This window comes from Eumetopias jubatus, unplaced genomic scaffold, assembly GCF_037043125.1.
Source record: "Eumetopias jubatus isolate StellerSeaLion01/CBP00866 unplaced genomic scaffold, mEumJub1_p1.0 scaffold_2, whole genome shotgun sequence".
In the NCBI taxonomy this organism is placed as follows: Eukaryota; Metazoa; Chordata; class Mammalia; order Carnivora; family Otariidae; genus Eumetopias; species Eumetopias jubatus.
This window is the reverse complement of record NW_028274808.1, coordinates 200,614,640-200,638,631: the sequence shown is the minus strand read 5'-3', so window position 1 is coordinate 200,638,631 and position 23,992 is coordinate 200,614,640. Positions and strand designations below refer to the sequence as shown.

Below are 23,992 nucleotides of genomic sequence, written 5' to 3'. Positions count from 1 at the left end.
CCCACCCAGATCATTTCCTGACTAAAAGGAGCATAAGGGTGGGTGACAAAGCTGGGAAGCATTGCTTTGACTAAATTTTAGTTTTTACTTTTTTTCTGCTTTGATCTGTGCTAGGACATATGGTGAGGGGTAGTGTGTCACGTAGTTAGGAGCAGACGCTGGGGCCAGGCAGCTGGAGTTCAGATGCAGCAACCTCATGCTGGCTGCTGAACTGCTTTATGCCTCAGTTATCTTATCTGTGGGAAAAAATGAGTTAAGACATATACAATTGAGTGTTACTTTTATTTTTATTTACTTATTAAAAGATTTATTTATTAGAGAGGGCATGCACACACACAAGAAGGGGGAGTGGCAGAGGGAAAGTGAGACAAGCAGACGCCCTGCTGAGCGGGGGACCCCCCACCCCCCATGCAGGACTCAATCCCAGGACTCAATCTCCCTCCTGCCAGGAGATGATCTGGGTGGGTCCTCTTTCCTCCTCTCTCCCTGATGGTGAATGGTTAGTTAACAAGTCCCCAGCCTAAATCTTCCTCAGTTTATTTAGTGTTTACATACAGTCATATACCTGAGCTGAAATCAAGAGTCAGACGCTCAACTGAGTGAGCCACTCAGGCGCCCCTACAATTGAGTTTTAAATCAGCACTTTACACATAGTAAGCAGTGATTATTTTAAAGGGGACTTTTGAGCAGTTTCATCTGCAAGAGAACATCTGGAGACACAGGAATAGAAATGATCCGATCAGAGTAATTAAAGGCTTTTACTTAACTTTGAGGTCTCAAGTAGGGCACAACAGTCAGCCTGAACCCGTGAAGAAGAATCTTAAACATAAGGTGGGTGTTTGTCCATTAGGGGAACTGGAGAATGAGGCTAGTAATGTGAGCAGTGAGGGGTATAACTCATTATGGTTGTGTTCTGTTTAATTTGCGAGAGAGCTCCAATGTTGGGCTCCCTCCTGCCAGGAGATATTAGGGACTCCTCTTTCGTTGACTGGCATAGCAGCCCAGTTGCTAAAAGTTCATCATGAATTTCTGGCTGGAGTTTTCATGTCTCTTTTGCTTTTCCACCTGAGGCGCTGGACAGGGTGTGGACGGTCTCTGCAGCACGATGTATGCCCTGTCCTTTGCCTGAGCTTAGCCATCAGTGTCAGCTTCTCCTGTTTAAAAGCTTGTCACTCTTTCCAGCAAAGACTACATTTTCTAAAGCTTTTCTCCCAGTTTTATTGAGGTATAATTGACAAAATTATAATATATTTAAAGGGTACAGTCTGATGATTTGATAAGCATATACACTGAAATGATTCTCACAATCAAGTTAACACGTTCATCACTTCTCATAACTACATTTTTTTTTGTTTTAGGTGAGTCTGCCATTTATTTCATTGAGTGTGTCCTGATGATGCAGTTTGGTTCTGGGTGGAAACCTCACGGAGCCCTTCCAGAGAAGTTAGGATGTCGCTTGTAGTGGGTAGCCTACTGCAGGAACAGAGTCTCTCTTGAGTCCCTACTCTCCCAGGGCTTATTTACAAAAATGAGTTAGAGATTGAGTGTCCCCGTTCTCTGTGGGCCCATGGACTGGTGATGGAGCGAGTGTACACACAGATGTCTGGTGCTGTTTGGAAATGGCTGAAGAGAGGTCAGAGTAAAATACCTCAGAACACAGCAGGCCAAGCGCCGAGCTCAGGGGCTTAGGGACGCTTCATAGAGCAGGATATATTTAGATCTTGAGAATGAGCAGAGCTGAAAGATTGGGAAGAGAGAACAGTTCAGGTAGGGCATTAAAAGCTCCCTAAGCCCCTTCCCGCTGGGTGCCAGGCAGCAAGTGTGAAAGCAGAGACACTGACCTCTCACTCACTGTGCTGGCTCTGCTGCTCTCTCAAGGCTCAGTAGATGTTCGTTCATCAGGTGACTGCCACCTGCCCCGTGCACCTGGAAGCAACCACTTAGCTTTCCGGACAGCCCTCTGTATTAGTTTCTTGGGACCGCCAGGACAAAGTATCATAGCCTGGGTGGCTCATACAACAGAAATTCATTGTGTCTCGGTTCTGGAGGCCAAAAATGCAAGATCACGGCGTCAGTAGGGTCGATTCCTTCTGAGGCCATGACGATGAATCTGTTCCAGGCCTTTCCACCAGTTGCTGGTAACTTTCTGGTAATTGTTGGTGTTCCTTGGCTTGTAGATGCATCACCTCAGCTAACTTCTACCTTCATCTTCACATGGCCTTCTCCATGTATTTGTGTCTGTATCTAAATGCCCTCTTTTTTTTTTTTTTAAAGATTTTATTTATTTATTTGACACAGAGAGAGACACAGCGAGAGAGGGAACACAAACAGGGGGAGTGGGAGAGGGAGAAGCAGGCTTCCCGCTGATCAGGGAGCCCGATGCGGGGCTGGATCCCAGGACCCTGGGATCATGACTTGAGCCGAAGGCAGATGCTTTTAACAACTGAGCCACCCAGGTGCCCCTAAATGTTCTCTTTTTATAAGGACACCAGTCATATTGGATGAGGGGCCCATACTATTCCAGTATGACCTCGTTTTAACTAATTACGTCTTCAGTGATCCTGTTCCAAATAAGATGTATTTTGGGGGAACACAGTTCAACCCATAACACCCTCACTCTGCTCTTTCTGCCTCCCACCATCAGACACTTCTCCCTTGCTGATACATAAGTGGGTTTCTGTCATGGCAGCAAGACTATTTGATTACATTTATTTGTCTATCATCTATTCATTTTGCAACTTTTTATCTCCAGTGCCTTGCACATAATGGGGAAGCAGTAGTGGAGATCTGTTAAGCACCAGGAGATAATAGAGGTAAAGGAAGGTAGTACAGAGGTCACTTCTCTTATTCTCCTACTGACTCCAAAGGCTGTCTGGAGTTGGGTATCAGGTGGCCAAGGACACCAGCAAAAACTACCACTTTTATGACTGTGAGCATTTTTGATACCTTCTGGTTTATTTTCTTTGGAGCAATAATTCATTATTACCTGGCAGTCATTATGGTTTCTGAGAAATGTTTTAAGAATATTTAGAAACCGACATGACCCTCTGGGTCTTCTAGCAGACACTTGATCCAGAGAATTTTGTTAATGTCCACTTCTTGTTTCAGCCTTTGGTTTGAGTGTTCTGCCTTTAGGGATTCAGAAGTAAATCAAGTGTATGGCTGGAATAGTTAGCCATTAGCAGAATGTCTGTGCTGGAAGGGAAATGTGAAGAAAAATCAGCCCACAAGCTTTAGAATGAGCTCATAGATATTTTAGAGAAACGAAAATTTGTCTAGTTTCTGATCTAAGGTTTAGTTATGCATTGGGATGGATCATCCTGGGGTTAGAATAACTTTGGTAAGAAAGAATGTTCCAGGGCACACTTTGTTATTTCCAGATCAGTAAATAACATACAAGGAAGGCACAGTGGTGTCTCGTGGGACATTAGACAAGGGATGTTAATCTTAAAATATCCTTTCATCCCATTATCAGTGGTTTCTGTGTGAAAGAACTTGCTGAAATGTGTTCATCTGAAGGCAGGCAGGGACCAGCTTATGTAAGGTCTTGAGGTGCTTTATTCTAAGAACAGGGAAAATTATGGAGCCTTTCAGACAGTACAGAATAGATAGAATACTGTGGTGAATCCTGCTTTATCCTTCATCTGGTTTCAGCATTATTAGTGCGTGGCCCGTCTGGTTTGTTTTGTGTAATCCGTACTCCCCCCCCCGCCACCCCGAGAAGCTTTAGGTAATTTATTATTTCACCTATAAGTATTTCTGCATGTATCTTATATATCTAACTATAATAATATCACACCTAAAACTTTTATTTTATTTTATTTTATTTTTTTTTTTAGATTTTATTTATTTATTTGACCGAGAGAGAGAGACAGCAAGGTTGTTGGGAGACAAGGAATAGAGAAACTAATGAGGAGGCTGTTGTGTGTCCAGGAGGGACGTGGGCAGGGTGGATGTGAGATGTCACGTGGACAGGCCAAGCTCAGTTGTCAGGGTTCATCCAGACCTTTGGGTTCTGTTGAGTGTGTGTGTGTTTATTTGAAAGGATTGTTCCCAAGGTTCCTTTGATTTAGGTAGCAACATACTAAGATTAGTGAAATCTTAAAATTTTTACATAGGTAAAATTATAGCAGCTTGATCGAGATAGGGAAACACTGATCCACACATCTCTAATCAGTTTATTCAGCTTTAGTACAGCTCATTTGCCATTGTATCATCTTGTCTGTGTCGTCATAATTATAGTAGTGATAAGATTACAGAATAGAATAGGAAATTTTATAGTTTTTCACTTAAATGTTATAATCTCTTATGTATGTTATGCCAAAGATCTTTATAACTTCCAAAATATTGCATTAAGCAAATTTTAGTATTTGATTTTGTGACCAGTAGTGTACTGTTAGACGTTTACAACTAGTGGGCTTGTTACTACCTTTCAGATTATTATATTATTAAAGATTTATTAGAGAGGGAGTGAGTGAGCATGGGGGGATGGGGAGAGCGGGAGAGACAATCTCTAGCGGACTCCCTGCTGAGGGTGGAGCCTGAATCAGGGCTCAGTCTCACAACCCCTAGATCATGACCTGAGCTGAAATCAAGAGTTGGGGGGCGCCTGGGCGGCTCAGTCGGTGAAGTGTCTGCCTTCGGCTCAGGTCGTGATCCCAGGGTCCTGGGATCGAGTCGTGCATCGGGCTCCCTGCTCCGCAGGAAGCCTGCCTCTCCCTGCTCCGCAGGAAGCCTGCCTCTCCCTCTCCCTCTGCCGCTCCCCCTGCTTGTGCTCTCTCTCTGTGTCAAATAAATAAATAAAATCTTAAAAAAAAAAACCAGAAAAGTCAAGAGTTAGATGCCTGACTGCACCACCCAGGTGCCCCAATACCTTTTAAATTATTTTAAAATACTCTAATGTTGCCAGAATTTTTTTTTACATCTGTATTTTCCCATTTCTTTTTAAAAAATTTGGATTAAGTAATAACTTATTTGTAGAGATCTTTCTAGAAAAACTTGCTGTCTTAACATGCTCTTAAAAACTAGGTTAATGAAAGTTGAAGGCGTAATTGACAAAAAACTAAGTACAGGTGTGTGCTATAAAAATGGAATGATGTTTTTTCTTGATTACTGGGCTCAGAATATGTGTACTTTAAGTTTAGAGACTTCCTTGTTGAGGGAAGGAACACATGCGTATCTAGTCTGCAGTCTTCATCTCACCCCGTCCGCACGGCAGCTGTCATAAAAAGAGCCGTCTCTGCCTCATCTCATTTTTCAGAGATTCCGTGTGTCAGCTCTGGGACAAGAAATAGCTACCATTGCCTCTTCATTGTTGCCCGGGCGCTCATTCACTGGTGAAAATAGCTTCAGATGGGGGCTCATTTCGTGACAGAGAAATAACAATGCTGTATATTCTTCTCCTTTTCTTGTTTTTCAGACACTGAAGTAGAACCTTTGTGTCATTGGCTCAGAATGTTCAGCTTCTTTTACATCTGATGAAGAAATGTCAGACAACCATTGTTTTCTTTGTGTCAATCTTTTAGAACAAACTACATTAAAGTGAACAGATTAAACTAAAAATTTAAAGGATACATTTAGAGAAGAGTAAGTTTTAAGGACTACATTCAGGTCCTTGGTTTATTTATTCTGTGTTGACTTTTAGTCCCTGATGTTTTCATACTTCGTCTTTGAGTCCTTGAAATAGTGCCACTTTAAGCATACTGTTATTTCTGTCATATCTTTAGGTTTCAGAAGAGCAATATCCTAATTGATTTGTCTTAAAAAAGGGGGGGTTTCCTCCACCTGATTCTTTGGCTGTTGTTACCATAAGATATTTTTGTATAAACTCTTCTTTAAAGCCTTGCTATTCCCGTTGTGGTCCAGGTTCAGTGACATTGGTAAGACTTGGGAGCTCGAGAGACCTGCAGAATCTCAGGCCCTTGTTTTCATCCCTTCTCATCCCTTGGGGCCGTTGTTCCCTGCATTGCAGCTTCTGCCCCAGCCGCTGTCCTCCTCACTACTTACAGTATGGCTTCGAGGTGAAGAACAAAAGCGCTGCCGCCAGACAGCCAGCAGTTTGAGCCCTAGCCCCGCTGCTTCCTAGCTGACTGACCTGAGTCCCCTCATGTGTCAAGTGAGGACAACAGTAGTGGATCCACACACAGGGACGGCAGAGGGTCGGGACACGTGAGAGCCGATGGCTTCTCCCTCCCCTCATCACCAGCCTTTCAGCACTCTGTTGCAGTGTAACCAGCCGGCCGGGGCCTTCCCAGCTTAAAGTCATTATCTTCTTATTCATGTCTCATGATTTTGTGCGTCAGGAACGTGGGCAGCCTTAGCTGCTCGGCTCTTGTGTTCTTTGTGGTGTCCGCTGAGGCCGCGTGATGGTTTTCATGTTGGTTTTTTTTTTTTTAATTGTGATTGTAATGATTAAGTTATGAGTTCTTTATACATTCTGGATGTAGATCTCTTCAAAGATACATGCTTTTCAAATACTTCCTCCCATTCTGTAGCTGTTTCTTTACTTATGTGTCCTTTAAGCACAGACATTTTTAATTTTGAGGAAGTGCAATTTATCTTTTCTTTTTCTTCCTGTTGCTTGTCCTCTTGATGTCACATAAAACTGTGCCTGACCCAAAGTCTCGTAGATTTACTCCTGTGTCTTCTTCTAAGAATTTTATAGATTTTGCTGTTCTGTTTAGGCCTGTGCCCCATCTGGAATGAATTTTTATGTGCCGTGTAAAGAAAGGGCACTGATTCCGTTCGAGTTGCTCATTTAATCAACTCTTTAAAATCTCTTCCTTGCTCACCCTGTGTGGCCTGAGGAACTTGTCGTCCACTCACCATTACAACTCTGCGTGTGGCTCCTGAGTCTCTCTCACCTTGTCTCTTCATCCTTCCCTTCTTGTTCTTAATTGATTCAAAAAGTGTTTATTTGTATACTGCTAAGTGTGGGGCACTGCCCCAGGTGCTGGTTCTGCTCCTTTTCCCTCCCTGTTCTGCTAGCCAGCTTCTCTCCTCTCCGGCCTTAGCTGCGGCCTCTGTGCTGATCACTTCTGAACCAACCCCCTTCCCTTCTCACTGAGTCCGTGAGCCCAACTTCCCCAAGGTGAGCACAGTGTCTGATCACTTTTTGTGCCTGGCCCAGTGGCGAGACGTAATAGATGCTCAGTATATACTTCATGTATGTAGTTAGAGCTGTCAGCAATAGAAATGAAACTCTGTATGCTTAGTGAAGGATGCTCTTTAGAGATTTAGTAGTTAAAGATGAATATAATTTAGTATTTGAACATCATTTCAAATAAAAGAGTGGGATTAAAAAGAGTGTAAGTAGCCATAATAACAGACCTTTAAATTTGAATCATTTGGGCATCTTTTAGGTTAGTCACAAATTAGGGCGTGTTGACATTTTCAGTACCTGCTGTTCTTTCAACTGAAAAGGATCTGATGAGGAGCATTTCCTGTCTGCATGAATACAGATGTGGGAGCAGCTGCTTTCTTTTTTTTTTTTAAAGATTTTGTTTATTTATTTGACAGTGAGAGAGGGAACACAAGCAGGGGGAGTGGGAGAGGGAGAAGCAGGCTTCCCGCTGAGCAGGGAGCCTGATGCAGGGCTTGATCCCAGGACCCTGGGATCATGACCTGAGCCGAAGGCAGACACTTAACGACTGAGCCACCCACGTGCCCCGGGAGCAGCAGCTTTCTTACTGATCTGCTTGGGGAATCCTTTGCAGAATCACTACTGACACATTTTTGGGAAAATAACATAAATCAGATTTCTCCAGAAATGAATTGTGTTGCTGTTGGTAGGTCCTGTCTGTCTGGGACAGCGTCATGACTTAAACTATCTTGTCAAAATTCAGTATTTTGGGGCGCCTGGATGGCTCAGTCGGTTAAGCGCCTGCCTTCGGCTCAGGTCATGATCCCGGGGTCCTGGGATCGAGTCCCACGTGGGGCTCCCTGCTCAGCGGAGAGCCTGGTTCTCCTTCTGCCTCTGCCACTTCCCCTGCTCGTGTCTTCTCTCTCTCTGACAAATAAATAAATAAAATTTTTAAAAAAAATTTCAGTACCTAGTTCTTTTTCAGTTTGACAGAGGACATAAAAGCTTTGTGAGCTTGTTCTCCTGTTGTCTGCCCAAGAACAATGGTGAGGATGAAAAATGCCATTGGTCAGTAGAAGGGTGGGAGATGGCTGATGAGCCATGTGCCTCCGAGGTCACAAAGAAGCCTCGTACGTCATGGCTCTGACTAGTCACTCATAATGTTCTCACGCTGAAGATTGTGTTTGTCAGGCTGATGTGCTTGTGATGAAATGCTATTGGACATTGATTCAAACACAAGACTTTCTTGTATTTTGATTCTGTAGGAACCAAGAAAGAGTGTGCAATGAATGGTGACACTCGGGCCGCCGTGGTGACCTCACCACCCCCAACCACAGCCCCTCACAAGGAGCGGTACTTCGACAGGGTGGACGAGAACAATCCAGAGTATTTGCGAGAGAGGAACATGGCACCGGACCTTCGCCAGGACTTCAATATGATGGAGCAGAAGAAGAGGGTGTCCATGATCCTGCAGAGTCCTGTAAGAGAAACCTTCTCTCCGTACAGGGGTCTTCTTCCTTCTCTGATACTTCAGCTCTTAGCTCTCTTGTGTGTGCCAGAGTTCCTGCATTCCCACCTTGGAAGTCCCGCCTCGTGTGTATATGCATGGGAAGAATTCTGTTCAGTTCAAGTTATCAGGCAGAATAAATGAGAGATCTTCAGTGTCATAGAGGAGGTGCTTGCTTCTCCTTTTTACCCTCTCACTACTTCTCCAGAGAGTCTCTTTATTTTGGGACCCTTTAAAAATAACTCTTCTCTCCAGACTGACTCGCTTGGTGCCAGGCACTTAGCAGGTGCTAACAGGACCTCATTGATTGGTTTTACCTTTAGTGACACCAGCACTTCTTTTTTTTTTTTTAAGATTTTGTTTATTCATTTGAGAGAGAGAGACAGAGAGAGAGCAAGAGCAGGGGGAGGGGCAGAGGCAGAGGGAGAAGCAGACTCCGCACTGAGCAGGGAGCCCGACGTGGGGCTCGATTCCAGGACTGTGGGATCACGACCGACCTGAGCCGAAGGCAGATGCTGAATGACTGAGCCCCCCAGGCGCCTGTGACATGAGCACTTTAAGCCACGAGCATGCCCGCTGTCTTCTGTTTGCGTCCTGACGTAAAGGAGTTCTGTCTCCATCGCTCCTCATGTTGGTGCTGCTGCCCTTGGATGTGCTTTATTCTTTTTTTCCCTTCTAATCTTGTTTTGTTCCCTTAAAAACTTCGGGGTGTCATTTGGCAGATATTCATTGAATTTATTTATTTATTTATTTTTTAAGATTTATTTATTTTGAGAGAGTGCGAGAGAGAGAGAGTACACGAAAGGGGGGAGGGTTAGAGGGAGAAGCAGGCTCCTCGCTGAGCAGGGAGCCCGATGCGGGACTCGATCCCGGGACTCCAGGATCATGACCTGAGCCAAAGGCAGTCGCTTAACCGACTGAGCCACCCAGGCGCCCTCATTGAATTTTTTTTAATGTTTGATTATCTTTTATACGCTGTTCAGAGAACCTGGAGAGTTAGCAGTGAACAGGACACATAATAGCCCTCTGACTGTAATAGGTTTTGTTTGGTTATTATTACTCTGCACATTGTGGACGTATAACTTAGGAGGAATGTATGCAGATCTTAGGTGTACAGCTTGGTGAATTCCGACATGTGTATAACACCTGTGTAAGCACCTGGGCCAAGTCTCAGACTTACACCTTCCTCGAAGGAGGTGTAACAAGAAACAACAAACAGAAGCTCAGTGCAGGAAGCAGTGGGGTGATTAGATTGAGTGGTGGTGGAACCGGCCTCTCTGAGGAAGGGAGGTTTCACCTGAATCTGAATGAGCGGAGGAAGGAGCCGGCCCTGCAGGGATGGGGGGAGCAGTGTTCCAGTTGAGGGGCAGCTAGTGAAATCCCTAGTTTAGGGATGAGCTGGATGGGCTTGGAGAGTCAGAAGGCACCAGTGTGGTCTGAGCACAGGAGGCGTCAGGGAGGGGGCAGGTCCTGGAAGGCTCTGTAGACTCCGGTTAGGAGTTTGTTTTGCATTCAGAGTAAAGTCATCAGGGGGCTGCAGACAGGAATAGTGCTATTCAGTTTTATTTTATTTTCTTAGAGCGTGTGAGCAGAGGGTAGGGGTGGGGGGCGCAGCGTGAGCAAGAGAATCTTAAGCAGGCTCCACACCCAGCTGGAGCCAGACTTGGGGCTCAGTCTCACGACCCTGAGATCATGACCTGAGCTGAAATCAAGAGTCAGATGTTTAACTTACTGAGCCACCCAGGTGCCCCTGGCGCGATTTAGTTTTTAAAGAACTCATTCTGGGTTTGGTGTAGAAAGAGTACTGTAGGGATGCCTGGCTGGCTCGGTCTGTAGAGTATGTGACTGTTAATCTCGGGGTTGTGAGTTCAAGCCCCACTTTGGGTGTGGAGCCTACTTAAAAAAAAAAAAAGAAAAGAAAGAAAAAGTACTGTATGGGGCAAGAGAGAAAGCTGTCTTCCAAGCAGGAGGTTGCAGTAAAATTCTGAATTTTAATTTTGAGGGTAGGATCAGTAGAACTTGCTGATGGGTGGCAAGGAAGAGGTAAGAGGAAAGAAAGAAATCAGGGAACATCTAGAGTTTTAGCTTGAGCAGTTTCCTATGTAAAAGGCACAGGAAACGAAGTAAACATCACTGGGGCTAGAGTGCAGAAAGTCAGCTTACGGCACCGAGTGTGTGTGGGTGCTGTACAGGCCCCCATCCACAGGTCGTCTAGGACACACATAGTCAGCATCAGTGGTCACGGATCTGAATGATAAGCTGAAAGACCAGAAAGCCTGGGATTGCTTCCTAGTAAGGTACTGGTGCTGGGTTCTTGGTTTTAGGAGCATAAGAGTTGAGCCACTGCAGGCAGTGAGAAAGCCCACCCTGTGGGCACAGATGCTGATGGTTGGAAAGATGCTGGAGGGAGCTTGAGAGAGTTTTCTTCAGGCTGATCCTCTGTTCTCAGGGAATCGTAAGTGGGGTCACCTGCTGAGAACGGGCCCAGGGAGGTGTGAGGAGAGAGAAAGTGTGAGAGTGGGTGAGGGGATGGACTGTCCTTGGGTTAGTGTGAAGGGCACACTCAGGTTAGGGTCATGAATTTATAGTGAGATGACACAGCATGGTCTCCTCGTCCCCCTTCCCCCTGCTGCAGCCACTTTCAGCCGCATGAGTAGAAAGAGTGAAGGGTTGAATTTAACCAGGGTTGGGGGTTTTGCCAGGTGAAATGGTAGAGAGTTGCAGGTGTGAGCAAGGGAATGATTATAATGTTAAACCAAGGCTTTAAGCTGGGTGAGGGAGGTCAGGACGCAGATAAGGTAAGGGATGGTGGACAGGTGTTGGGGTCACGATGGAGTTGAAGAAATCGTGAGCTGGATGCTAGGAGGGGGTATTTGGGGAACCCATGCTTGGGGCACAGTTTACTAGGCAAGAGCATGTCCAGGACATGCTCATGCACGTGGGATGCCCGGGTGAGTTGAAGGACAGGGTCATTGGAGGCGAGGCAGGCAGTTCGCTGAGAGATGAGGGTGTGGCTGTTGAGCCATCGGGAGTTGGCATCAAGGTAGCACGCAGGGTCACTGGCCGGTGGCTCCAGACGCTCAGTGGCCACTGCTATACTCAGCTCCTTACTCAGCACATGTAGGTCGTCAGGGATGCTGTGGATACGGAGGGCTTCTTGCACCCTGGTTTTCTTTTTGCGTGTTACATGCTAAGCTTTACGTTCTGTGACGGCAAGGACCATTTTTTCTAGCTGCGTGTGTCTTTGGTGCCTAGAACAGCACCTCATACTTACGTACGTGTGCTGAGTTGTGGTGTGGTGTACATACATGGTACATGCATGTTAAATTGAGCTTCCCATAGGTGCATCTGTAGATTTGGAAACCGTGGAAATAGATGGTTTGATTTTTCAGATTGAGGGCCCGTGAGGATGGGGCTCGTTTTATGCAACTGTTGCATCCTGTGTGCCCAGCGTGCTCTTTGACCTTCAGTGGGGCTCTCTGCATCTGTCTGTACCCCTTTATCCTGTGTCTGCATATCTGTCTGTATCATTGCCTTTGGTGTTGGTAACAAAGATGGCTGAGTAACTGTTTTGTTGATTGACTTCTTCTTGGCAGTCAAAGCCCCTGTCATCTTTCTCCTCCCTCCTTGACTCCCACAGAATAATGATCTGTGACATTTGTCATATGGTAAATGGGCTCCTCCGGCAGCTCTCGTTCCTTACGTTCTTTTACACCATTGTATTAAATGTTATACGTGTGTTGCTTCCTACAAGTGATAGCTATGCTTGGACTGTCCCTGGGCATTATATCTTTTCAGCTTTTCATTCAAGCAGTGAAAAACTTAGCAGTTTAATATAGAATCATCCAGAAACCCTCAGAGTGTTTATAATTAGATGTGGACGTTCATTCAGTGAGCTCACACTTTCATATTAAATAGTATTTATTTGGTAAGATATTTCTTTATAGGATATGTGAAAAATTACTTCCATGCGGTTTGGGAAAGCAAAGCTATAAATTAACTTCTGTTGTTTCAGTAGTGACTTTATATTAAATTACCATCAACCCAACTTAATCCTTTTGCCTAATTTAGGATCTTTTTAAAAAAATTGGGATTATTTGATAAAGGATGATTGTTTTAGGATCTCTTTTTCAACTTTTAAAAAGTAACTAAGAGAATCTATTTTAAAAAAACTATTTTGAAGAAAAGAACATGAAAATTGCTAATAATTCCATCACTAAGATAATTATAGTGAACATTTGGATGTATTTACTTTAGTCTTCTATGTTTAGATACGTATTCACTCTTACAAAACACTGATTCTGTTGATTTCGAACCATTTCACAATCAAAAATATATTAAGAGCAATTTTATGTCATTTAGTTTTTCTCAGCCTTTCATGTTGACCGTGTGCATAGAATTCCATCGTAAGGTGGATCCGTGTGTGTGTAATCAGTTTTCCACAGTTTCATATGTCGACTGTTACCTGCTTTCCCTTTTGTCAGTCCTGCTGGAATGAACATCCATATGAATTCATCTTTTAACATATCCCTGATTATTTCTTTCGGAAAGATCATTAGCGATAGAATGACTGTTCAGATTTTTAAGCTTTTGTATTGTTTACATTACTTTCTAGAAATAATGTAGCAGTTGATGCTCCAAGTAGTAATATATGAGAATATCCATTTACTTTTCTAGCCCTGGATGAAAACAAACAAAAAGGCAGTCTGTGTGATAGTTACCTCTGTCTTCCCAAGGCGTGGAGGGGAAGTAGCATCTCACTGTTTTAATTTGCCTTTTATTAGGCTTTCTGTGAAGAGTTGGAATCAATGATACAGGAACAATTTAAGAAGGGGAAGAACCCCACAGGCCTGTTGGCACTACAGCAAATCGCAGACTTCATGACCGCGAACGTACCGAACGTCTATCCCGCAGCTCCACAAGGGGGGATGGCGGCCTTGAACATGAGTGAGTAGTTCCTGACTCTGTGTATACATTCCGTCATTTTGTAGGCTTACATTTCCTGTTCTCGTGTGAAATAGATAGTTTACATTGTAATACATAGAATTGAGTTTTTTGAAAATTAATGTTTAGTTATAGTGAAAGGCTGTAAGTCTGAAAATGTCTTCAGTGTAGAGGGCTCCCTTTTTAAAAATTTTTTATTTTTTCTTAAAGATTTTATTTGAGAGAGAGAGAGCATGCGCACAGAGGGAGAGAGGGAGCGAGAGAAGCAACTTCCTGCTGAGCAGGGAGCCCGACACGGGACTTGATCCCGGGACCCTGGGATCATGACCTGAGCCGGAGGCCGACGCTTCACCCACTGAGCCAGACGCGCCGAGATGGCTCCCTTTTTTATGAGCCAACAAGACTGTTTTTTCTCAGGCCGATGACTTTTTGTATGGCTTCTCAGACCCTTTGTGAACTAAAATTAATCAGAAACAGTGCTTGTGGAGTAGCACATTAATTTTGCCTGTACTTATTTCAGCCAGGCCAGCATCTGTCTACCATTCCTTACTGCTGCTTGCAAGTGGGTGAGAAACATAGAATTTCCAAAAGCAAGCCGGGGGGAGAATGTTGGATGGGTGAACATGAGCAGATAATGGTTAGCTGTGCAGAGGTGGAGGAGCTTTGCCATGGCTGTTGAATTTGTAAATGTTAACATGACAGGGTGAACCCAGGGTAGCCGCTCTGACCTACTGTGTACTGTGTCCTGGACTGATATCTGACAGTTGCAGTTGGATAGTCAGCTTCTGATGGGCCAGCATATGCCAGTGGTTTCTGTTAGGTCACCAGGCATTTGCTATTTCCCTGTCAGTTCCATGGTATTCTTAGAAGTTGACTGAGACCCACCAGAGTGATGCATTGTTAATGTCCAGCAAGTGATGAAGAATAACGTTTCATTTACTAGCTCAAACTTTTACTCTCAAGTCAAACTGTAATCAGGTTTTCTTATGGTCACACGATTCTTAATGGATTCCAGTGCTGTTTTGTATGAATTAGATAACAGGATGATGTAATGTATTCACTTGCATATTGTCTTCTAATTAGAGAAAAGGAAATTTTATGGCAGTAATGCCACACCAAAAAAAGAGGAAGATATCTAATTTTAATTATATCTAATAGTATGTTTCTTCAAGATACAAATTTTAAAAACAAATTATTACAACCTTTGTTGTAAAATATATATAGATGGCATAGAACAAATGATATGTAACTTGCCAATGATATTAAGGTGTACACCTTCATAACTCCCACCCAGGTTAAGAAAGAAATTAAGGGTATTGATTGCTTGCTTCTCCCCTATCATCCTCTCGGAAGGAAATGCTATCTTTTTAAAAGATTTTATTTTACTTTAAAAATTTATTTTTTATTTTTATTTATTTTTTAAAAAAGATTTTCTTTATTCATTTGACAGAAGGAGACACTGTGAGAGGGCGCACAACCAGGGGGAGTGGGAGAGGGAGAAGCAGGCTTCCTGCTGAGCGGGGACCCCGGGATCATGACCTGTGCCGAAGGCGGACACGTAACCGACTGAGCCACCCAGGCGCCCCAAATTTATTTATTTTTAATAGATTTTATTTATTTATTAGAGAGAGAGCATGAGCAGGTGGAGGGGCAGAGGGAGAAGCAGGCTCCCCACTGAGCAGGGAGCCCGACAATGCGGGGCTCGATCCCAGGACTGTGAGATCATCACCTGAGCTGAAGTCAGATGCTTAATGGACTGAGCCACCCAGGCGTTGTTAGCAGCCATTGATACACAATACGTAGATCCATTAATTTTATTTTTAAGTAATCTCTACACCCAACGTAGGGTTCAAACTCACAACCTGGAGATCAAGAGTTACACGTTGCACCAACTGAACCAGCTAGGCATCCCAGGAACCTCCATCTTGACTTGTAACTACTGCCTTGCTTTTCTTCATGGTTTTGTTACCCAAATGGTCATCCCTAAATATTAGGGTTTAGTTTTTGTCTTTTTTTAGTACTATCTCTTTAGCCTTTTCCAGGCCACAGTTTAACCCTTTATCTCTCTTTTTTTTCCCTCCTTACATTTTCTCTTCTCTTTTTTTTTTTTTTAACATTTATTTATTTTTAGAGAGGGGCGGGTACGCATGTGGGGGCAGGGGGAAAGGCAGAGGGAGGAGGAGGGAGAGGGAGGAGGAGGGAGAGAATCTCAAGCAGACTCCCTGCTGAGCACAGAGCCTAATGTAGGGCTGAGTCTCACCACCCGGAGATCATGACCTGAGCTGAAGCCTAGAGTCCAAGGCCAAACCGAGTAAGCCACCCAGGCGCTCCAAACCCTTTTTCTTTAAAGTTAATGTGTAAGGAGGAGGAGTGCCTGGGTGGCTAGGTCAGTTGAATGTTCGACTCTTGATTTCGGCTCAGGTCATGATCTCAGAACTGTGAGATTGAGCCCGGCATCATCGGGCTCCTTGCTCAGTGAGGAGATGCTTGGGACTCTCTCTCCCTCTGCCCCTCCCCCCTCTCACACTTGCTGTCTCTCTCTCTCTCTCTCTCTGTCTCTCAAATAAATAAATAAATCTTAAAAAAAAAAATAAAGAGGGACTCCTGGGTGGCTTAGTCGATTAAATGTCTGCCTTCAGCTCAGGTCATGATCCCAGAGTCCTGGGATCAAGTCCTGCTTTGGGCTCCTTGCTCAGCGGGGAGCCTGCTTCTCCCTCTGCCTGCCGCTCCCCCTGCTTGTGTTCTTTCTCTATCTCTCTGACAAAAAAATAAATAAAATCTTTAAAAAAAAATAAAATGGGTTTGTTGACCTGTAGAATTTGCTATGGTCTGAATTTTGCTGATTCCATCTCCATGGTACTGCTAATACGTTCTTTTGTCTTCTGTATTTACAGTAAGTTGGTAGTTGGATCTAGATGCTTGATTGTGTTTGGATTCAGTTTTTTGGCAAAGCCTCTTTGTAGGTGGTTCTGTGTTCTGTCAGTAGGTACATAGTCTGGTTGTTCTTTTTGCATTCTTAGCAGCCATTGATGCTCAATATGTAGGTCCATTAACTTAATAAAGGGTCCAAGATGGTGATGTTTTAATGCTGTCGTTCCTCCTTTGTATTTATTAACTAGAATATTTCTATAAAGAGAAACTTCCCTGGAAATGGGGCATAGCTGGAAAGGGGCCACCCCCTTCCCTATCACTCATTGCATGTTCGAGGGGAACCTCCCAGCTGAGCAGGGAGCCCGTTTCTCCTCTCCCTCTGCCCCTCCCCCGCTAGTGTGCACTCTCTCTCTCTTGCTTTCCCTCTCTTTTTCAAATAAATAAAACCTTAAAAAAAAATCAGGTATGCACACAAGAAAAGGAGCTTCCTCTCAACTTTTTTTGGTTACCCAGTGGTACGGTTTATATATATACCCTTTTCAAAATAAGTTGGTTTCCTGTCATTGTTTCTAAGATGACCAATTATTATTTTTTAGTATTATTTTGGACTCATAGATTTCAGTATATTTAATGTGTTCAGTTATCCTTTCTGATCAGTGGAAGTCCCTCCAAGTTGACTCCTGAGCCTACTAGTCTTTGACTTTCCAAGCCATCCCCTGTGAAGAGATGTTCTAGGCTGTCATTGAGTATATTTCCTGCCCCAGGTCTGGAATCGGCCATTTCAAAAAGAAATCTTTATTTGTTTTTGTGGGAAATGGAAATTAGTCTGGGTACTAGGGAATACTCATTGCTACTGGGTTAGTCATTCTTTCTAGGCCTTTTTAGTGGATAGAACTAGGAAATATATTACCTTGTGAATTATATGGCGTATTGTTGGCACATTGGAATTTTAAGTATATAGTGGAATTATACTCATAATTCCAATTAAAATTCAGTACTAAGGGGTTTTTACCTGATCTCTTCTAACATTTACATTCCTCTCTTCCACAATAAGAGTTCTGGTTTTTAAGGACAACGGGAATATAACAAAACCAGAATATTACATAATCACTCATTTGTTTTTCCCGTACATCACACACAGTAGCAATACTCTACCAATAATGTGTTCTCTCTTCATGATTGAAAATAGTTACATTATATGTTGTCAGAGCATATAACCATTACACAATATGACCTCCCTCTTATAACACTCATTTAGTATTATAATTAATAATTTCATTCTGTAATAAATATATATTTAATGCTCAGCACCATCCTCGTATCAGTGCACTCCTAGTCATTTTGGTTGTCTGAAGTGCCTTTTGTAGCCTTCTCAGTAAATGCTTGTGGAAACAATACTCTGAGTTCTTGCATGCTGTGGCCTTTATGTGGCAATGTGAATTTGGTTTGGTTAGTTAGACCCTGGACTCACATTTCCTATTTTATGTATTTTAAATAGATAATTAATTTTCTTCTGGCTCAAAGCATTGCTATTAAAATTGAAGATAATCTTTCCATGTAGGTGACTTGGTCTCTTTTCCTGGATGTTCAGAGTACTTTGCTTTTTCTTTAGAGACCAGCAGTTTTACCAGAATATGTCTTAGCATCAGTCATCCTGGTTAATTTTCTCAGATGACATGCTCTTCCAGATCTTTTGTGTTATAGCAACATTGAATTGGCTTTTAGTGTTTATCCTGCCCCCCTTTGTTTCCTACTGCCCTAACGCTGTTGTGTGCGTGTTGGAGTTTCTTTGTCTTTAACTGTCGCTTGTTCTCAAGTTCAGTTTATTGCTTCATTTCTTTATGATTTAAAAAAAATTCTCCTTTTCACATTCTTTTCTCCTACTTTGAGTTTAGTATTTATTTTTAAAATTATATTTTCATTTATATCTAATTCCTTTTATGTTCTAGCCCTCATTTCTGAGTTTTTCCAATTATATTAAATGTTTTTCCCTATCTTTTATTATTTTCTTAATACCTTTCTTTACCATGTTATGAAATAACAGGTTATAGTTTTCATCTGTTTTGTGGACATGTCTTTCTATCTGTAGGGATGTGATTCTGTTCTTTTTTCTTGAAATAATTTTTGTATGGTATTTGATCATGATATTTTTCTGTTCTTTTTTTAAAGAGTTTTATTTATTTATTTTAGAGAGAGAGCACAAACGGGGAGAGAGGGGCAGAAGGAGAGGGTGAAGGACAAGCAGACTGCCCACTGAGCACGGAGCCCAGTGGTGGAGCTCAGTGCCAGGACCCTGGGATCATGACCTGAGCCGGAGGCAGATGCTTAACGACTGAGCCACCCAGGCACCCCTTTCTGTTCATTATTACGTGAAATTAGTTTTCTTGGAGGATTCTGGTTCAGGAAAGCTTTTCTAATGTCATGGCTCTAGAGCTCCCTCTTCTGTTGTTTTTTTTTTTTTTTTTAAAGATTTTATTTATTTATTTGAGAGAGAGAGAATGAAAGATAGCACGAGAGGGAAGAGGGTCAGAGGGAGAAGCAGACTCCCTGCTGAGCAGGGAGCCCGATGCGGGACTCGATCCCGGGACTCCAGGATCATGACCCGAGCCGAAGGCAGTCGCTTAACCAACTGAGCCACCCAGGCGCCCCCTCTTCTGTTGTTTTTGTGAGGTGCTACAAAATATGGCAGTTTATCGAAGCAATTGCGTTCTGTTCCCCTTCCTTGCTTTTATCTGGACTCTTCGCCTGTTTTCTTTATAGTTCTGTGCTAGTCGGTTTGGTTCCTAATTACCACAAATTTCTTAGTGTGAGACTTTGTCCTGAAAATCAATTTTAAATGGCTAGTTTAGATAATTTTTAAGGATTTAAGTGTGCAGAACTCTTGGTTTCAGCTGCTGTTCTCAAATTGGCCCTCTGAGCTTTGTAGTAAGTTCCTGATGGTTCTTTTGGGAGTTTGGCAAATGGCCCATGATTCCCTCTGCTTCCTCCTACAGAGATGCTGATGTCCTACACTCTGTCTATATCAATCCTACCCAATTATATTTTCAGTTTCGTGGGTCTACCTTATTACCTAGTGTTGTAGATATCATCCTTAGGTTTTTGGCTTTGATATCTTAGTTGGTCTAGCTAATTTTTTTGTGTAGGGCTGGGATAGAGATTTAGTAAGATTCAAAAACTATACTGTCACTGCTACCATCTTCTGAAACTCTTCTAAAAAGCAATTTTTAAGAATTAAAGATCTAAAGTAGGTGGTTGACCTATGTTAAATCAAGATAATAGGTGGTTTTTATATTATTCTCTATATTTTTCTGTATGCTTAAGATAGTTTATAATTAACAAGGAAAGATTCAAATCTAGCAACATGTAATGAGGAGTCATGCAAATACTTTTTTTTCCCCTTCCTTTCCTGTATGTATGTTTTTGCTTGTTTGTTTTCCTTTTTCTTGCCTTATTGCATGGGTGAGAATCCCCAGTGTAGTATTCAATAAGAATGCCAGAGTATACATCCTTGCCTACTTCCTGATTTTGGGAGAAAAACATTCAGTCTTTCATCATCATGTTAGTGGTAGGGTTTTTGTAGATGTCCCTTATCAAGTTGAGGACATTACCTTCTATTCCTAATTTGTGGAGAGGTTTTATCCTAAATGGATGTTGAATTTTGTGAAATTCTCTTCCTGTATCTATTAAAATGATCCCATGGTTTTTCTTTTTTAGTTCAATATAGTGAATTATATTTATTGCTTTTTGAATGCTGAACCAATTTTGTAGCCTGAGATAATCCCCTCTTACTCCTATCATGATGTGTTATTCTATTTATTGCTGGACTATTTGCTAAAATTTTGTTAAGTAATTTTTAGTCTCTGTTCATGAGAGATACTGGTCTGTTTTTTCTTGTGATGTCATGCAACATAATGTCTTTGTATGGTTTTGATAAGGTAATGTTGGGCCTAATAGGGTGGATTTGAACATGTTTCTGGAAGAATTTGTGTAGAACTTTTTGAGAAGAGTTTGTATAGAATTGGTATTATTTTTTACTTAAACGTGTGGCAGAATTCACGCTGATGTCACCTGGGCCTGGAGTTTTCTTTTTCTTAGAAAAGATTTTATTTATTTATTTATTTTAGAGTGAGGGAGCTCCTGGAGAGGGGAGAGAGGCTGAGGGGGGAGGGTGAGGGAGGGGGAAAGAATACCAAGCAGACTCTATCCTGAGCACAGAGCCCCATGTGGGGCTCGATCCCACAACCCCAAGATCACAGCCTGAGCTGAAATCAAGAGTGGGACACTTTACTCACTGAGCCACCCAAGCACCTGGGCAGGGAGTTTTCTTTTTCTTTAAATTTTTTTATTGTTATGTTAATCACCATACATTACATCATTAGTTTTTGATGTAGTGTTCCATGAGTCATTGTTTGTGCATAACACCCAGTGCTCCATGCAGAATGTGCCCTCTTTAATACCCATCACCAGGCTAACCCATCCCCCCACCCCCTCCCCTCTAGAACCCTCAGTTTGTTTTTCAGAGTCCATCGTCTCTCATGGTTCGTCTCCCCCTCCGATTTACTCCCCTTCATTCTTCCCCTCCTGCTATCTTCTTTTTTTTCTTTTTTGTTTTCTTTTTTTTCTTTCTTTCTTTTTTTTTCTCTTTTTTTTCTTTCTTTCTTTCTTTTCTCTTTTCTTTTCTTATTTGTTTCAGAGTACAGATCTGTGATTCAACAGTCTTGCACAATTCACAGTGCTCACCATAGCACATACCCTCCCCAGTGTCCATCACCCAGCCACCCCATCCCTCCCACCCCCCACCACTCCAGCAACCCTCAGTGTGTTTCCTGAGATTAAGAATTCCTCATATCAGTGAGGTCATATGATACATGTCTTTCTCTGATTGACTTATTTCACTCAGCATAACACCCCCAGTTCCATCCATGTCGTTGCAAATGGCAAGATCTCATTCCTTTTTATGGCTGCATAATATTCCATGGTGTATATATACCACATCTTCTTTATCCATTCATCTGTCGATGGACATCTTGGCTCTTTTCACAGTTTGGCTATTGTGGACATTGCTGCTATAAACATCAGGGTGCACGTACCCCTTCGGATCCCTACATTTGTATCTTTGTGGTAAATACCCAGTAGTGCAATTGCTGGATCGTATGGTAGCTCTACATTCACCTTTTTGAGGAACCTCCATACTGTTTTCCAGAGTGGTTGCCGCAGCTTGCATTCGGGCAGGGAGTTTTCTTTATGGAAACATTTTTAACTGCAAATTCAGCTTAATGGAAAGAGGGCTATTCAGGATGTCTGTTTCTTCTGGAGTGAGCTTTGGTAGCTTGTGTCTTTCTAGGATTTTGTCTGTTTTGTGCAAGTTAAAACATTTTCTGATATAGTTCATATTATCCTGTTAATATTCTTTTAATGTCTGTAGGATATGTAGTGATGTCCCCTCTCCATTGCTTCATACTGGTGACTTCTACCTCTGCCGTCTTTTGTTGAGTCTGCCTAGAAGTGTATTTTATTTTGTTTTATTTCATTTCATGTTTCATTTCTTTTTTTTTTTTTAAGATTTTATTTATTTTGACAGAGGGAGAGAGACAGTGAGAGAGGGAACACAAGTTGGGGGCGGGGGTGGGAAAGGGAGAAGCAGGCTTCCCGCGGAGCAGGGAGCTGGATGTGGGGCTTGATCCCAGCACCCCAGGACCACGACCTGAGCCGAAGGCAGACGCTTAACGACTGAGCCACCCAGGCGCCCCTCATGTTTCATTTCTTTTTATTTCATTATTTTGTTTTTTATCTTCTCAAGATTAAATCCATTTTCTTCTGTTCTTTTTCCTTTTTTAAAGATTTATTTATTTTTGAGAGAGAGAGAGAACATGAGCAAGTGTGTGGGGGGGGGTGGGCAGAGGGAGAGGGAAAGAGAATCTCCAGCAGACCCCCTGAGCGTGGAGCCCGGTGCGGGCTGTATCCCATGTCCCTGAGATCATGACCTGAGCCTAAACCAAGAGTCTGATGCCTAACCGGCAGCACCGTCCAGGCGCCCCACCTCTGTTATTCTTCTGTTTGATTGATACCTCTTTTTATCCTTCTTATTCTTTTTTTTTTTTTATTATTTTTGGATTTAGTTTTCTTTTTTTTTTAGTTTCATAAGGTGAAATGTAGATCATTTTTTAAAAAACTCTTCTAATATATATGTTTACTACTAGAAGTTTTCTTCTAAGCATTGCTTTGTTGCATACCACAAATTTTGCTACCGTTCCTGATTTCTAGCTTAATTGTATTTATGTTGGGGAACATGATCTTTATGAAATAGTCTGAAGTTTTTGAGACTTCATGGCCTGGTGTGGAAGATTAATATCTCAGAATTATTATTACTTGTTTTAAGTTTCATAAGAAGTAGTAAGTGTTTGAGTTTGTTTCTCTTCTATTTCAGGTCTTGGTATGGTGACCCCTGTGAATGACCTGAGAGGATCTGATTCGATCGCCTATGACAAAGGGGAGAAATTATTGAGGTGTAAGTTGGCAGCCTTTTACCGGCTGGCAGATCTCTTTGGATGGTCTCAGCTTATCTACAATCATATCACAGTGAGTATTAAATGGGGTAGTAACTGAGTGATAAATGGAATATTACGTGTCTAGCACCACCTTTTCCCGTTTAGTAAGAGAGGGGAGTTGACTGAGCTGAAGTAAATCTTGGAACACCTTCTTTCTCATTCCTGACTGCAGAGTATAATAATCTGAGAATTACGTAGTTTGAATAAAAAATTATGAGGACAGTAGTTCTTTAAAACTCTTTTCTTGCATGCTAACCTAATAAATGAGTGTTTACCAAAGTATAGTGGTCCCCTGTTACCTGGTGTTTCGCTTTCTGCAGCTTCAGTTAAACATGCAGTCGGCCAGTCTAGAAGCACGTGGCCTTCTTTCTAGTGTATCGTCAGAAGGTCAGTAGTAGCCTTTCGCTGCATCACACGCCCACGTCTCTCACCTCCTGCATCTCCTCACAGGGGCGTTTGATCACCTCATATCATCACAAGAAGAAGGGTGAGCACAGGGCAGTAAGACATTTTGAGAGAGAGAGAGAGAGAGAGAGACCATATTCACACAACTTTCATTGCAGTGTATTGTTATACTTATTCTAGTTTATTATTCATTCGTTACTGTTGTTAATCTCTTGCTGTGCCTCATTCGTAAATTAGACTTTATCACAGGTATGTATGCATAGGTGAAAACCTGTATGTTTGGTTTGGTAGAATTGTCGGTATGTCTGTGGTTTCAGGCATCCATTGGAGATCTTGGAATGTCTCTTCCACGGATACGGGGGAGCTAGTGTACAGGCAGTTCCTGAAATTCTTTTTATGCCTAAAAACCCAAGAATGAAGATGTTTTCTTTCCTGTTCTGACCCAAGTCTTCTATTTCTCATAGTTTTTTCTTTAGCTCCTGTAGTTTTAGCTATTTTTAACATTATCAGGACTTCCGTTTTCTTTTTGCAGTAAATATTTATTGGGTGTCAGCTGTAAATATTGATTCTGTACCAAGCGTTGTTCTAACTCTGGGGTTCTATCATTGCGTGAGACAAGTCCTGCCTTTGTGGCTC

At 42.5% G+C, this 23,992-nt stretch overlaps 1 protein-coding gene across 3 annotated transcripts in view; it reads left to right on the top strand.

Annotated features, from left to right (window-relative positions):
• ADD1 (adducin 1) overlaps positions 1-23,992 on the top strand; it is a 91,500-nt gene that overhangs the window by 39,169 nt on the left and 28,339 nt on the right. For 2 of the 3 annotated variants that reach the window (XM_088021248.1, XM_088021249.1), the window contains exons 2-5: positions 5,420-5,586; positions 8,347-8,561; positions 13,373-13,535; positions 22,831-22,982. In XM_088021248.1, coding sequence (XP_087877374.1) covers positions 8,367-8,561; positions 13,373-13,535; positions 22,831-22,982 — 510 coding nt within the window. In that variant the 5' untranslated portion in view covers positions 5,420-5,586; positions 8,347-8,366. Of the gene's footprint in view, positions 1-5,419; positions 5,587-8,346; positions 8,562-13,372; positions 13,536-22,830; positions 22,983-23,992 lie in introns of those variants that run through there. The other variant, XM_088021250.1, reaches the window with a different exon arrangement.